The 15,958-nt window shown below is 33.5% G+C and overlaps 3 protein-coding genes across 6 annotated transcripts; 2 read left to right on the top strand and 1 right to left on the bottom strand.

Annotated features, from left to right (window-relative positions):
- Positions 1–250: 250 nt before the first annotated feature.
- LOC128872864 (importin-11) lies at positions 251–5,279 on the bottom strand. Of its 2 annotated transcripts, none has more exons than XM_054115991.1 (18): positions 5,112–5,279; positions 4,619–4,750; positions 4,309–4,409; positions 4,134–4,247; positions 3,643–4,049; positions 3,294–3,566; positions 3,054–3,218; positions 2,941–2,981; positions 2,676–2,858; positions 2,504–2,615; positions 2,217–2,437; positions 1,981–2,145; positions 1,704–1,896; positions 1,369–1,606; positions 1,196–1,301; positions 831–1,108; positions 607–748; positions 251–525 (listed from the first exon to the last, which is right to left on the bottom strand). In XM_054115991.1, exons 2-18 carry the CDS (start codon positions 4,739–4,741, stop codon positions 421–423), a joined length of 2,967 nt encoding a protein of 988 aa, XP_053971966.1. In that variant the 5' UTR covers positions 4,742–4,750; positions 5,112–5,279; the 3' UTR covers positions 251–420. The 2 variants fall into 2 exon arrangements, with proteins under 2 accessions (XP_053971966.1, XP_053971959.1); XM_054115984.1 differs by having other exon boundaries at positions 4,619–4,747.
- Positions 5,280–6,334: 1,055 nt separating this feature from the next.
- Positions 6,335–8,018, top strand: LOC128881517 (40S ribosomal protein S6). The gene is made up of 5 exons (XM_054132680.1): positions 6,335–6,492; positions 6,817–7,021; positions 7,104–7,249; positions 7,483–7,683; positions 7,773–8,018. The coding sequence occupies exons 1-5, from the start codon at positions 6,487–6,489 to the stop codon at positions 7,968–7,970; spliced, it is 756 nt and encodes a 251-aa protein (XP_053988655.1). The 5' UTR covers positions 6,335–6,486; the 3' UTR covers positions 7,971–8,018.
- Positions 8,019–8,398: 380 nt separating this feature from the next.
- LOC128873002 (SUN domain-containing ossification factor) lies at positions 8,399–15,939 on the top strand. Of its 3 annotated transcripts, none has more exons than XM_054116260.1 (6): positions 8,399–8,679; positions 8,758–8,836; positions 9,954–10,158; positions 10,246–10,376; positions 10,735–11,351; positions 11,439–15,939. In XM_054116260.1, exons 2-6 carry the CDS (start codon positions 8,778–8,780, stop codon positions 14,696–14,698), a joined length of 4,272 nt encoding a protein of 1,423 aa, XP_053972235.1. In that variant the 5' UTR covers positions 8,399–8,679; positions 8,758–8,777; the 3' UTR covers positions 14,699–15,939. The 3 variants fall into 3 exon arrangements, with proteins under 3 accessions (XP_053972235.1, XP_053972244.1, XP_053972254.1); XM_054116269.1 differs by having other exon boundaries at positions 8,399–8,836; positions 11,439–14,680; positions 15,016–15,939; XM_054116279.1 differs by lacking the exons at positions 8,399–8,679; positions 8,758–8,836; positions 9,954–10,158; positions 10,246–10,376 and adding an exon at positions 10,456–10,592.
- The last annotated feature ends 19 nt before the right edge of the window (positions 15,940–15,958 follow it).

Raw genomic sequence — 15,958 nt, 5'->3', positions numbered from 1 at the left:
TCTAGTGTATTTTATATAATAATCAAGTTATCGATCAACTTACTATTCCTAAATTATTAGTAGAATATCTTTGCGTCAAAGTAATAACCAGTCCATATCGGTATTGATACACTGACGTTCCCCTAAGTTACAAGGTAACCTCATTTTACAGTAACAAACTTTTACCGCAATGTTATTAAGATAGAAATAGGAATACGAAACTTTACATACAACTACAATTTGGTTCTATTCGATGAACAAGGAGTAAATCTGAAATGACATAGTTTGTTTTTTATTAGCAACATTATTAGTACAGTGAAACAGCTAGTATTATACAATAAGATAGTGCCGTTTTACAATAGCGCGCCATAAAGCTTTTTTACACGTAATATAGCGTTTGACTGAATCATTTTTTTTTCCTTAATTTGACTTGCTCCTTTTTCATAGAGATACATAACGCTTAAGTTGTTCGTCAATTTCAGGGTTAAGAGTTGACATCAATTGATTAAACTGGTTATCTCCAATGAATCTCCGTAACGTAAGTAACTGAAATGAGAAATGTACAAACAATTTTTTATACAGACATCAAAAAACATTCTACAGATGTTATTGTTAGGAATATTTTACCTGATTTTGTAATGTACTTTTTAAAGACGTACAGTTCTGAGGATCAATGAAGTAAAGTTTTCTGGTTCGCTGTTCGTGTGCATTTCCGTAATCATCATCCTCGTATTGCGATGGACTAGATTGTTCGCTAATCGATAAAGATCTGAAATGTCGCGAAATAATGGCTTTTATTGGTACAAAACTTCATGCACAAAAAAAAAATGAAAACGTGAACTCGTACTTACTCAATGGCAAATCCTATACGGTCGCAGTCTGATTTATCGAAAGGAGTTATATCGTTAAGAACATGGACAATTTTAGATATTATTTGTGGAAAATGTTCAAGGACGCTAGGAGGACAATTAGCTCCGAGGAGTGAACAGAGCGCGAGAGCTAATAATTTACATCTGCCTCTGTCGGCCGAGAATACCCCTACCATAAGCCATACGCGTATTATTTGTTCAAATACAGCGTCTTCTTTTCCTTCGATTCCTCCCAGTTTTCTGGTTAATTCGCTTATTACCTACATCATAATTTATACATTTATAATAGTTATACTTCAGATTTAAATTAAATTTGTAATAACAATAACGTAAAAAAGTTTTAATACCTGTATAAAAATATCTTTATGAAGCCATAAAATTCTTGCCACGATACATAAACGCATAAACAATATCACTGATGGAGGGGAATCTGCCTTATACACGCTCACACTCCTGCCGATATTCAAATAAGTATTATTGTGTATAATATATTTAGCATGATTTACATATTCGTACTCACTCAAATATATTTACTAAAACGGGTTTAATCAGCTCTGCACCTTGCCGAGAAGAAGCGCAGATGCATGTTTCGAATATCGTCAAAGTTATTGTTAATTCATCTGATCTTAAGTCTGCCATGAGCGACCTAAGCGTCTCGATAATAACTGCTCCCCTTTGGCTGAGAAATTCTTGTGGGCTTAAAAGTATATATGCTTGAACTATGTACAAACACAATTTAAAATTTTCTGTGGATTTTTCTGAAAAATATTAAATTTATTTATTACTCTGAAAATTAATAAAACGCTTATTAAAAATTTGTAAATATATATAATATATATATACATATCGACTAACCCAATAATGCAGGAATATTTTTAGCCAAATCCATTATAGCTGGTGTTGCAACACGTGCATTTTCCAACAAAGTTAACCATAATCGTAACCCATCGTCTAACAAATAAACATGACCATCTTGATTAACGTCACAACTGAATTGAACAACACCTACTACCAATGGTTCTAAGATAACACTTTCAGAACCTAAGGCCTATTTATAATCAAAATATTACACCAGTAGTTAGACATTACATACATTTTATAGTTTAATTAAATTAGTATATTATATGCAAACCTGCTCTAAATGTATGAGGGTTGAAATTATAGCACATCTTAACATATTGTGTTCTTCAGATTGCTGCCAAAGTTCTGGTAAATATGAACTGAGAACCCCAACATGTGGGTTTATTTCGCTACCGACACGTTCGATCATAAACGATAACACATATAAAACATGCATCTAAAAACAATTGAAAAATGTGTTTCAAAAATAAAACATAATTTTAATAATCATGTAACTATGAATCTTACCTTGGTATCACATTCTTTCACTTCTTTTAATAGAGAAAACAATAAAGAAAATGCTGGTTCTAAATAAGGAGAGAATTCTTCTGGATTAAATTGAAAATCATCTATCGCGAGTTTCAATGCATCACTTGCCGCTAAACGAACACCCAAGTCCTCATCAGGGCTTAAAACTTCGACCATAAGTTCATACAATTCTGGTCTTAATTCCGCGCTTAATTTAACACCTGCAATTTTAATAAAGTGCTTAGAATTATAATTTTTAAGGGAAAAAAATTAATAGATTCTCTTACTTGTCCACCGTCCAATAAGCCAGCACACGCGTCTTCTAATAATTCTATAATTGTTACTCCGAATTTTCAATTCTTCTTTCAAAGTAGTTGAGAACCACTGATCAAAGTTTACCTAATACATATAATTATAATCACTAATTGCTTACGATAATTTGTAATTCATTCCACCTACCTCATCGTATAAGTCAAAAGCAGCCAAACCCACAGCGTTATACACCGCATCTTTTAATAGAATAGCGTGTAAATTATTAGGATCTACAGGTTGATGGTGTCTTTGCATCAACTCAACTAAAACCGATGCAAAAACATCTCTAAACTCATGGAAAATTGCTAAAAATACAGACTCTGTACAAGGCTGGAAATAAAATAATGGTTATTAAATAAATGCGCATTGAACGTTATAATTACATAGTACCATCATTGTAATTATGTATTACCCTCAAACTGTATCTCCACGATTCACCACCATCATCAACAACTGAAATCAATTTTACGCGCAACATTATTAATAATTTAAAAAATGCTTATAAACATATAAATGAATACTTACAAAAGTTTTCCGGGTCTGTGTCCCATAACTCCAAATCAGAAGGAGTTAGAAGAAAATAATGCGTTACGAGTCTTGAACAGATTTCAGTTAAGATTTCGGGTGTACAAAATTTTTGCTTTAAATGGCGTGTTCTATCCATTACGTCTGGCAGCGAAAATACTGCATCTGTATTAATAATTTTACAGATTTAACTTAACGTAATTATTAACTTACATACTATGAATAAATAATCATTTATACCTTCTGCAGGTTTAAGCTTGCCAAATCTGTGAAAGTGAGGTAATGTAATCACGCTCTTTATTAAATTTAAACACTGAATAATAAATCTCTCGAAAGCTAAACTTTGACCAGCCTCCGTGAAACAGTAAAAAACACAAAATTCGAAGAACGTTGGTATTAGTTCAACATAGTAAAATGGACGTATTTCTAACACTCCTAGTAATACTTTGGTCAAGTGGATTATAAATTTGTCGCATACTTCCATCTGTATACCCCTTGAAATTAACGTTTTCCCTAAAATTATACACGTTATCAGAAAACGTAAATGTAAGTCATTTTACGATATATATCGTAAATTATAAATACTAACGGCATTCAAGACAAGCTTTTGCACGTTCAAAAACGATTTCTAAAAACACCATAGCATCCTGAGATTTCGAAGGTGTGTCGAATCCATGTACAATAAGCGTTCTAAGTATTCTCAATAAAAGTAATGCTTTTTCTAAAGCTTCCTGTATCTGATTCGTATCTGTTCCATTTGACACCATTATAAGAAATGATTCGGTGAAAGTGTTCCATAAATTCAAAATAAAATTGAACACATTAATGGTTAATTCTTGGAACATTCGTTTGTCTGGAAGTAAGCATTTAGAAGCCAAAGACTTAACAACATGATGTAATGTTAATAGTGCTCGATGTTGGGCTAGAGGATTTTGTCCACTTATGACATCCAGTAATGTAGGAATTAATGTATCCCATTCTCTAGGACAATCATATCTGTACAACATTATTCCATCTAATTATTTTGTTAATTGAAAAAAATATAAGTCACTTTGTAAATATTTATACAATATTCGTTACCTTGCAATTTTAGCAATTAGAGCTGCCAATTGTACAGCTAACTGATTTACAGGTTCCTCAAAATTTGATATTAAACGTTGCCTAAGAAATGCCTTCTCATCCTCTGCAATTGCTCTGAAATAATAATATGTTATTATTATATTAATAAATTGCTATTGTAATAAGAGATACTTACCCTGGTGCACTTTTTCTCCAATATCTATCAACACCATTTTTAAAACACAAAATGGCCATCCATCTAATATTGACACTCAAGGAATGATTGGAAAATACATTCTGAAACAATTATTACAAATTGTGTTGTTATATCTTCAGAAACAATTTTATGCCAATAAATAAATACATAAATATATTCCATGATACGTTCTTTGATAATAATACGATCATGGATTATACTACATATATATTATACTATATATATATCTGTATAATCTATTTTTATTCATAATTGTATAAGAATTTTAACATGCATTTAAACAACTTACGAATAATGCAGTATAGAATCCTCTTTCAGTTTCCCACTGTTTCAACGTTTGCTCAGCAGGTTTCAAAATATTAGGATCTTGACTACCCGCTTGTTGAAGAATTTCTATCACTGAAGCATCCATATCTTTCTACTAAATGAATTCTTTGTTAGCATATACATACATATTAATTACAAAATACCAATAAATTATGTTACGATATCGTCTTAAATTTAAACAAATCAACAGCTTTTACATTACTCCGAAAAATTGTAACCAAAGTTAACAATGAACATGTGTTATGGATATTTCCTTCCATCGATGTTTAACTGTATCGTAAAACTTGATAAAACCATACTCGTTGTTTACCAAGGCATAACGAGTATCGCACAAAATCAAATACCTCGTCTATGGTTACATTATTTTCGGTAAACAAATTATTATGTTACTCGTTCCGGGTGAGAACAGTCCCTAACCTATAAGGGAAAATAAATCATACGCATTCAAATATTACCTATCTTACAGAAAGTTTGTAGAACTATTTTCGGTAAACTCCATTTATCACAAATATCTATGTATTAAATCGATACATAACGAAAATTATCGAGAAGACACACTATCAAAATGTCACACACGCCCGCAAGTCGGCATTTCAGAACGCTGCCCCCCTCCTGCTCTTCTCGTTTTCTATAAAATACGGTGGTGAGTTGTGCTATAGTGTAAACCATTTTATCACACATTTACGATGCGCAATTTCATAATTATCTTACAAATATACCTGTTACATTTAATTTATTATATCTATCGATGTTATGTATACTGTTTACTTAAAGGAACCTTATCATTTTACTTTCCTAATTACATTAAATACAAAAGAATGCATCAGTATTGCTATTGGTCATATATTTCTCGATACTTTAAAGTAACCCGAATTCAAAAACGCAAACAAAAATGATTACAAAATTCTGTATGTATTGATGTACATATTCCTGTATGTTGGCTCTGTTTCGTTTCTTTATGTTAGAAGCCATTTAACAGAAACCAGCATTCTTTTTTAAACTTTTAAACTATCATAATTTCTCTTGTGAGTTTCTAGTATTTTCTCTCAAATCAATAGCCATCTAGCGGTGAAAAGGTGGAACTAAAATCCCGACCTCCGTACAGCGCAGCACCGGGAAAACGCCCAAGTTTGTCCTCGAATAGTTCTCACTGTCAACGCTAGATGGCGCCGTTTGTATGTTTTGAATAAAAAATTAAGAATTGAAAGGTTAAACAATGATTCTCATTTACATTTTTTTATCACGATGCTTATTCACTAATTTGTTTTTAAATATAGTAAAAATTATTTGTAAACATACAAATGGCTCCATCTAGCATTAAAAATCGGAACTATTCGAGGACAAACTTGGGCATTTTCCCGATAGAGGCGCTGATCAAACTTCGAAAATAGTTCCATTTCTGACTGCTAGATGGCGACACTGATTTCCCGCGGGAAATTTGAATGGTTTTTTTTTTATTTAATTAAATTAAAGTTTATTAGAAGCATTTGTAGATACTATTGAGTAGTTTAAGTTGTTTAAGTCTTATTTCGTATAAATTAATACATTAATCAATTTATTCTTCACTAGCGACTAAGTTCCGGCTTCGCCTGGGAGTAATTTTGAATTTTCTACCAAAAGTTTTTTTTAACTGAATTCTTACAAGATCTCCTTATGGACGTCATTACTCGTTTTTTCTCTTGAACAATTACTTATGTCTGAAAAACGGCAAGTTAGTTTAAAATCTTATTTCATTTGAAACGGATATCCGTTATGCGCACCCTAGCGGTTGTCTGAGTATTACACTTTCTTTCTGTTCATGGCTCGTGGCACTGTTTGATATTTGTCACGATGAAGGTATGAATCCAAAAATATTTCGTAAATCTCACCAGAATTGCGAACAATGAAAAGTTAAACTTATAAAAGAAACTGCTGTACATAGTTTTTCGCATACATAATTTATTAAATATTTTTTTCACTTACAAAGTTTTAACGATAAACATTTGTTGTACGAGAGATTGATATCGAACATTAAATTGAAAAAATCGGTGTGATATACATCTGTGTTACCAAAAATTAAACAATTTTCTAATAAGTTTTATATAAATTGAAAATAATTAATTTTTGGAAAGTGTTAATATTTCAACTTTAGATTGTAACGCTTGTATTTTTTCTTTTCAGTTGAACGTATCCTATCCTGCTACAGGATGTCAGAAACTGTTCGAAATTGCAGATGAGCATAAGCTCAGGGTTTTTTTTGAGAAACGTATGGGTGCTGAAGTTGAGGCTGATGCTTTAGGTGACGAATGGAAAGGTTATGTTGTCCGTATCTCTGGTGGTAACGACAAGCAAGGGTTCCCCATGAAACAGGGTGTCTTGACCAATGGTACTAGGTTTTCCTTCAATGATAATATATTTCCCTTTATAATATTACAAGATAAATTTTAATACATTATATTTTTAAACAGATCGTGTACGTCTACTCCTTTCAAAAGGACATTCGTGCTATAGACCTAGAAGAGACGGTGAACGCAAACGTAAGTCTGTCCGAGGATGCATTGTTGACGCCAATTTATCCGTGCTTGCACTTCTTATTGTCAAAAAAGGAGAAAAGGTATAAATGTAACAATATTTCATTACATACTCAAACCTAACCCATGTTATTCAGGGTGTATCTAAGAACTCTGTTATTGTCTTACGGTACTATCATAAACATGGGAGATTAAATATCATTTTTTGATTTGAGAAATAATAATCTGTAACTTTTATTTTTTCTCAGTGTACGAATGATACATTTATTAATCTTTTTAAATTTATAATTTGTTTAAAAATATATTCTGGTTATAGGAAATACCAGGTTTAACAGATACTAATGTACCGCGTCGTCTGGGACCTAAGAGAGCAAGTAAAATTCGTAAGCTCTTCAATCTGTCTAAGGATGACGACGTACGTCAATTTGTCGTCAAACGACCGATTCAAAAAGAAGGCAAAAAAGAACGCTTCAAGGCTCCTAAAATTCAACGTCTTATCACTCCACTTACCCTACAGGTATATATATTTTGCATTTATTTATGATTAAAACTGCTAGAATGTTTAAGGTACAATGAAATAAACATATGTTTGTCTAATTTTTACAGCGAAAACGACATAGGTTGGCTTTGAAGAAAAGACGTTGCTTGGATCGTAAGCAACAAGCAGCCGACTACGCAAAACTACTAGCGCAAAGACAGAAGGAAGCAAAGAATAGACGTCAGGAAGAATTGAAACGAAGACGTAGTGCTTCCATTCGAGACTCAAAATCATCGAATCAGTCAGCACCCACCGCGCAAAAATAAAATGGCTGTAGCGATGTATTGACAATTTAATAAAAATACTTTCACACACTTCTGTTACCTTTCATTTTTTTTTACTCTACATCTCGTAATAGTATATAAAGAGCGTTATAACTCTAATCTGTATATCGAATCGGATGAAGTCTAGATCAGTCTAAATGACTATTAGTCCTTTGTTCGGCCTAATTTTTCTTTGTCTAGTTATTAAGAAAGATAGTAGATATTCTGTTCTTCAAGTAAGTTGTTAATCGATTAACACAATCCAGTCTGAAGAATTGACGATGTCGAATGTTTACTCATATATTATGTATTAATCGTAATAGTATTATATGGACGTATGGAAAATCGTTAGCCAAAATAATCAGCTCGCAATATTATCGCGCATGCGTTATCAGTCAGCTGTTTTGCGAGATAAATGGTTCTCAGTCATTCTCAGTGCGCAAGAGTGCAAGATGTATACTCCGAGGAGAATGTGGTTTCCTTATACGAAATTACGTTACTGGTTAAAAAGAATTGCATGTAGGGAGATCGTTTCCCTAGCATGGTAAACGGCCGTGTAATGATTTCGTTAATTAATTTAACTGTGTCAACAATAAAGACATTTAATTGCACCACGTAAGGTTTTTAGTGCAGTAGTGACTGAGGTGGCGACGGTGATGATAGGAGAAGTGGTGATAATAGCGGTAGTGTTGGCGGCAACCACAATGATATGGTAGTAAAGTGATAATGATATTGTCGAACATTCATATGAATACTTAATTGCTGACAGCAAAATTTTTAATGTCATTAGTAATGAGAGTTTCGTAAAAGATGAGGATTTGTATAACTCGTGTATATTGGACATTACTTTTCATATCGATTGCTTCCAGGCAAGTATTTTGTTTTCTTTATATTTTACTAACAATTTACACACATGTAAATGCTCGAGAAGTGCCATGTGCTTAATTTTAATAGTGTTGGTAAACCGGCATGTTTTTCTTAAACATAATTAAATAAAATAAAAATACGAAGCCCTTTTTACTGTTCTTTATACTTGATGTTTTAAATATTGAAGGCTTTAAAGTTTCATCGATACTTGATATATTGTATTTGGCATAAAATTAATTGTAGATTATATTTCTCCAATTTATAGTTTAAAATAGACTTCGCAAAATTTACTCGATCATTTTAAAGTAACTGTAATACATTATTTCGATATAAATAATTTAAGGTTATAATAATTGTCATAGTATTAAATTCTTTGATAAATTAATGTCAGAGTAGGTGTTATTTCAAACGTAATTAATCGCATTCCTGCGATCAGATATGAATGACAAATATAATTTTAATGATTCTGTATATTATCAAAGTGTTGGTTGCATTTTGGGGTAAAAGAGCCAAACGTCAATACTAAAGATTATCGGATTATATTTATGCATAAAAATTTATCGAATAAAACGGAGCAACAGAATTTCATTTGCCACCTGTCCTAAAATTAACTTATAAAATATATCTACATTTCTGTAAATTGTATAATAATACATTTTTTCTTTGCAATCAAATTTGTCTTTTATACTTAGTTTTTTTTTTTAAATCAAATAACAAAACTGTAATATAATAATTGTTACACAGAGAAAAAGTTAAACGATATAAATAGAATGTAAAAAATATAAGTTATATCAAAGCTTTGTTTTATGAGTAAAGAGGATATAATAACATTTCCTAACCCAACTCTTTGATTGTCTCCTGTATAATTTAGCATTATCATTCTGTAAGGTTGTGCACGTTCTATTGATTAAACTGAGCCTCTTTTCGAGGATCTTGATTGCAATCTTTTTAAGTACTGATAGTAGACTGGAATGGTTATCATTTCATTAGGTTTTTGATAATTGAAAATGAATTACTTCACATTGAAATCCCACTTTTTTATTGTTAAACTGAGTACCTGTGTTTTTTATTCTTTAATCAATAATCCTTTAAAAATGACATGATCTCTTTTTATCACAGTGCACTCTTATTCATAATCGTAGCCTCAGAAAATGCACAAAGTACTTATTATATGTCTTTGAAAAGAAATGAAACATCTGAGATCTATGATAATGACACATTGGACAACATGGGAAGTGATAGTTTAGAATCATCCAACATAGCTATCATCAAATTAAAAGAAACAATGAAATTGGAGAGAAATTACAAGGATCATTATTATCAAGTAAGAATCCATCATATAGGAATGGCTTATGTAAAATCTCGTTTATACTTATATGTAATTACATAATTTATTTGCTTGAAAATGTAGGAAAAATTTGCTAAAAAGCCTATCAACTCTGAAACACTTGTTCATGATGAAGCAAGGAAGAAAGATGATCTGTATAAAGATGTTCATTTTGTAGCTGAGAGTCTTCCTCAACAACCCAATTTATCTCAGGGGTAAGTTTTCATTTTGCATAAATACTACAGAGGAAAATCTCATTAATGAATCTTATTACAGTATTCCTTGTCAGGTTGTCACAAAGTTATCTCCACCACTTGTTGGAATTTCTCGCACCGACGTCGGTGATACTCGCTGTTATCGATTCTCACTCCGTCTATGCAGAGTTGACAAGCTGAACAGATAGCAGTGGTCAGGTTTCTTCTATCTTCCGTGTACGTTGTCTCGGCTTAGTCCCGAGATTATTATGACCTGAAAAGGAATACTGTACTTTGGATTATGCAATGTCCATAATATACAGTTTTAAAATGTTCAATATATATTGCCTTTGTATTCATATTATTGTTTTGTTTGTAGAATTTCTGAAACTGAACAAGCAACAGTTTTAACTCTGGTGAATACGGCTGCAGCAGAATTACAAAGTTTAGTAGAACCAAAGTTCAGTTCGGAATTTTCGAACGCGAGACTATTTGCAAAGAATTCATCGTCGTTAATAAAGCCTACAAGTATCGGACAAGAAACAGCAAAGGAACAGCAAGAAATTTCATCCAGCACGCAAGCACCGTCGTCGTCGATTATCGATGAAATTTCGAAAATGTCCAACAAATCGAGCGTTTCCGAGGAAGATCTATTATTATTATCGGATGCAGTTAACGAAGGAAAATCTGAAGGAGTAGTAGTAGTAAGGGCTGAAAAAGGCCCTATCATTAACGATGAATTGTTCAATCTTGAACATAAAGTTGTTAAAGTATTACCCGACGAGATAACAAATGTCGATGAATTGGTAACAACAACTCCGTTACTGAGCGACACGGAAGCCAATGCTCGATTAATGGGGCATACCAGAGACGAAGCCGCTACAGTTGTTCTCGGTGAAGACGTCGTGTCGGTGATACCTCAGGATCCACACGAAGATATTCCATCATTCAGTGAGTGGACTCAAAAAAGGCTAGAAGAGGCTGAAAAGAAAAAAAGTGAGTATCCGAATGAGTAAAATAGAAAAAAAACATGATACGTTTTCAAATGCGAAGTAGCTTGTTGATGTGCCACTTTGTTTACAGCGCATCCAAACGCATCTGTCCAAAATTCCGGAGTTCCTACGCGAGGAGTTGGTGGATTGAAGATTCGTTCAAAGAATTACGCTTCTCCAGATTGCGGAGCCAAAGTCGTAGCAGCGAATCCAGAAGCTCAAAGTGCCAGAAGTGTTCTAGCATATACTAGAGATGAATACATGCTAAACACTTGCACGTCGCGCATATGGTTCGTGGTAGAACTCTGCGAGGCTATACAAGCCAAAAAAATCGAATTGGCAAATTTTGAACTGTTTAGTTCATCGCCGAAGGATTTTTCAGTGTACATTAGCGATCGTTTTCCTACAAGAGACTGGAGCTTAGTTGGTCAGTTCACCGCAAAAGATGTAAAAGATATTCAAAGTTTTGTTTTACAACCTCATCTTTTCGGAAAATTCATAAAAGTCGAATTGCACACCTATTACGGGTCTGAACATTTTTGTCCCGTATCCTTATTTCGTGCTTACGGTACCAGTGAATTCGAGGTTCTAGAAACAGAGACGGAGAATCAAATCTCAAGGGATACCGATACGAGTGCGCACGATGAAGAAGATAGCGACGAAGAAGAAGGTTTAGATATTGAAATTGGTGAACCACCGAGAAATTTATTCGGTAGTGCTAGAGATGCTGTATTGAGTATTGTAAAAAAAGCAGCTCAGGTGTTAGGAAAATCCAATGAATTAAGTGGTGACAACATTACGAGAATCGAGCAAAGTATAGATAGCGGTAATTTCTTCGATAGCTCCTTTCATGATTGCACTACGCCAAGATATAAAATTCTTTGCGATGGTTGTTCTGAAGAGAAAATCGCGAAGATCTTCCATTTAATTAGTTGTAGAGAACGACAACTGGTTCAGTTATTAAAAATTGATCTTCTAGACAAAACTTTACAACAAAGTGGATTCTGTAAAAGTTACGGCGTGGAAATTGACAATTTTTCTAAAAGAAATCTAGAGGAACAAGATACAATAGAGAAATATAATCAAACCGAAGAAAGGTTTAATTCGACAAAGATTTTCCAATTAAAATTCTTAACGACTGTATTTAAGTTTGAGTATATTGCAGCACTGTGCAATATATTAGCGATAGAAAAAGGTAAAGTGCTACTAAATGGAAGCTATGAAACACCGCTTAATTACTTCAAAGATAGTAGTAAGGAGGACGTATCCCGTAAAGATAACGAAGTCTACAATAGCGAGACAATTAAATCATTCGAACATACTCCATCTCTACATACTACGAGTTCAAGTACTGATAGTTATAAATCAGTGTCCTTTCAGGAGTTTCAAAAAAGTAATCAAGAACTACACAGTCAAGAAACTGATAAATCTATGGGTACGACTATCGAAACGTCGTTCAGTCCTGAAAATATAGTTTTACAAAGTAAACCTACCAAAACTCTTAGTAAAGAAGATATAAGAAATATTTCCTCGGTTCCTATTTTGGAATCTAGCAAGGATAGTATCGAGGAAACAATTCAAGCTGAAATACTAACAACTACTCCCGCGTCTTTAAATACTGGACAACATACAATTCTAAAAGCCTCCGAAGAGCCAGTGATTACTCCTGGTACTTTAATTGAAAATCCATCTCAAACAATCGCTTCCGCTCCAATAACTACCATCGAAAATAACGAATTTCCGCATGATGATGTTGTACCCGACGTGGAGCCCTTGAATCTCACTGGTGTACAAAGCAAAGTGGAGAAGATGGAACGTCTCGATCAGGAAGGAAAACAAGAGCAACCAGAGATTCTGGATCAAGGAATGAAATTATCGTCTCAAGATTCTTTGACGTTCGACACGCTGTTATCCGATTTGAAGGATTTAGAAGGAGACGCTATGCAAATACAAAATGGGCCCGCTTCGAGTGCCTCGGTAACGCAGTCGACGATAAATAACATGCCACAGAAAGAATCTGTGTTTCTTAGATTATCTAATAGAATCAAGGCGTTGGAGAGGAACATGTCCTTAAGCGGGCAATACTTGGAAGAATTAAGTCGTCGCTACAAGAAGCAAGTCGAAGAAATGCAAAGATCGCTCGAGCGGACAGTCTCAGCGATGAGCGAGGAAACACGAAAAATAGAGGAACGGGAATCGAAGAGAGCAGAGGAAATTGTTATGTTGCGAAAAGAAATAGAAAACCTTTCGAAATCGGTAAAAAATCTTCTATACGATCGGGATAGTTGGCGTGGGAAATTATCGACGATAGGTCAACACATTTTATTAGTATGCTCCGAAGTCTTCATAATATTCTTGATTTTGTTGTATTGTCAAGGAGGTAAAAAGATCGAGGAAAAGAAAAAGCAACAAGTCACGAAAGACGTTATGCGTCGCAAAAGTGCAGACACTTTTAGTTCACACTTGAAAAAACCAAAAAAGCGACGGCCAAGTGAGATAGCTTCCAATATTACTGATACGTACCGCGAGGTAGTTAATAACGATAGATCTCAAGAAACTAAGAAGGCGAAAAGAAAAAAACGTAAAAAAGAAACCATTCTCGGTAGTAATAATACTAATGTAAATAATAACACAAACACGAGCTCAGGTATACGCTGCAAACTTGCACCAAGTACTGATACGGATAATGTAAAAGTAACATCGAGGAGTGTTTCGTCGATCGAAGTATCGCAAACGAGTGATTCTCAGATACAGACTTTCAGAAGGCCAAGGTCTGTCCCCGAAAACACAACCAATTGGTTCAACGATTACGTTCTTGAAACAAAATGCAATGTTCCATTATCGCTATCGAGCGATGAGAATTTCAAAGCTGGGTCTGTAAGGCACTCTGAGTTTAGTAGTTCGTGTATTGAAAATTTGAATGAATCGAGTTCATTGTCGGTGAACATGTACCCCAGAAGTGATATTTCAAGCGAAGAGACTGCTGTTGAATTGTCGTCAGACATTTCAAATTTTTATAATAGTAATGTCTTAAAGGGCTCGAAGCTAAATACTGCGCCTTTCTTCATGAAAACTGCTATGAGTACGAGAAAGAAAAGAAAAGCTCATTCTAATTATACGAATGGAGAGCGGAGCCAGAATTCAGGTGATTCCGACGATAAGTCTATAAAAATAGATTCTACTGCTTCAAAGTCATTTCCAGAGAAATTTAGTACTTACGGTGATACGACTACCGATGTTTTGTTAGTAAACCAGAGCGATGAATCTAGAAGCAGTAGTGTCATGTCAATGTCTAAAAAAAAGGACAGAAAAAGTACTGGTTTCAGAAAGATGGTGAGAAAATTTTTTTGATTGAAATAGGCTGACTAGTTCGAATTGATGAACTTTGTAAAGTTTCTACTTAAGCGTAGAGTACGTTTGATTCGAATGCTACGCTCGTATAATATTATTAAATAAAACGTATAGTATGAAAATATTAAGTTATACTGCGGTTAGGCTTGTATGAAATTTTGTATCAGTGGATGTAAATGTAACTATTTAGTAAGTTATTTTTATGTAGGGCAGTTTATATAAGTATGATGACTTTAGCATGGTGTATTACTAGTATCATCTTGGATTTCGACAAGACGTGCCTCCTTGGTACGGTTTTGTTTTGTCATTAATTTCAGATCCGTCGTTGATCCTGTTCTTCGTATGATTGTACAAGAAATCAATCGAACGAGGAATAAAGAAAACAACAATTACCTAATTACAAAACGTGAAGGACGAATGTAAAAGGTGGAGTTCTCAATAACTTCGATCCATACACATCTTCAATCAGTATTTCTGTATATGAACCGATGTGGATTGTTCTTTCGATTAACCCCTGTTTTAAAAGAAACAACTGATTTATATATTGTTATCATATACTGTACATAATTTATATTTACATTATGTTTATTATGATAAATAGGTTATAAAGATCTACGATAACAAAAGCCCGCGTATCGAACACCACAGATGAATTATGTGAATAAAATGGTTTTACTCAAATTATTATCTAAATAAACATTTATTCGAAGTTATTTATTCTAATAAGGTCCAACTGTGGTACGAAGTCAACATAGTTGTTTTGTTGAAGTATCGATAATATTTGTTGTTCAATCGATACTGCAAGAAATATTAACAAATACAGTCTATCCTAAGTGTCGCGGTTATCATAAGGTCGTGTTCGTTATGTATTTCCATTCAAGATATCTCATGAAATATAGAAGGTTAGACTTAATATTACCAGACCGATACGCGTGCAGTACCAGAAACATAAATAATTTAAGATTTGAAATCTCCCAAGATCGATGTATCTTAAAGAAGAGTGTATGAATAAAAATTACCTTCCTCGGATGGTTTCACTATTGCACGCGATTTGGTAGCCACTTATCCAAAGATAACTACGTACTGTACTAGAAAATTATCTTAGCATTCTACAACTTTAGAGTCAATTTTTAGATAGGGCGTCATCCATAGGACACAAAAATGCAGTTGCTCGGAATAGTTCATGTGGAATTCCTATGCTATAAATTGTAGTGTGAAAAATAAAACCAATCAATATTGCAGCGATGCACTTGTTATTTT

This window comes from Hylaeus volcanicus, chromosome 1, assembly GCF_026283585.1.
Source record: "Hylaeus volcanicus isolate JK05 chromosome 1, UHH_iyHylVolc1.0_haploid, whole genome shotgun sequence".
Taxonomy (NCBI): domain Eukaryota; kingdom Metazoa; phylum Arthropoda; class Insecta; order Hymenoptera; family Colletidae; genus Hylaeus; species Hylaeus volcanicus.
Note: the sequence above shows the minus strand (reverse complement) of the source record. Positions and strands in the feature narration are given on the sequence as shown.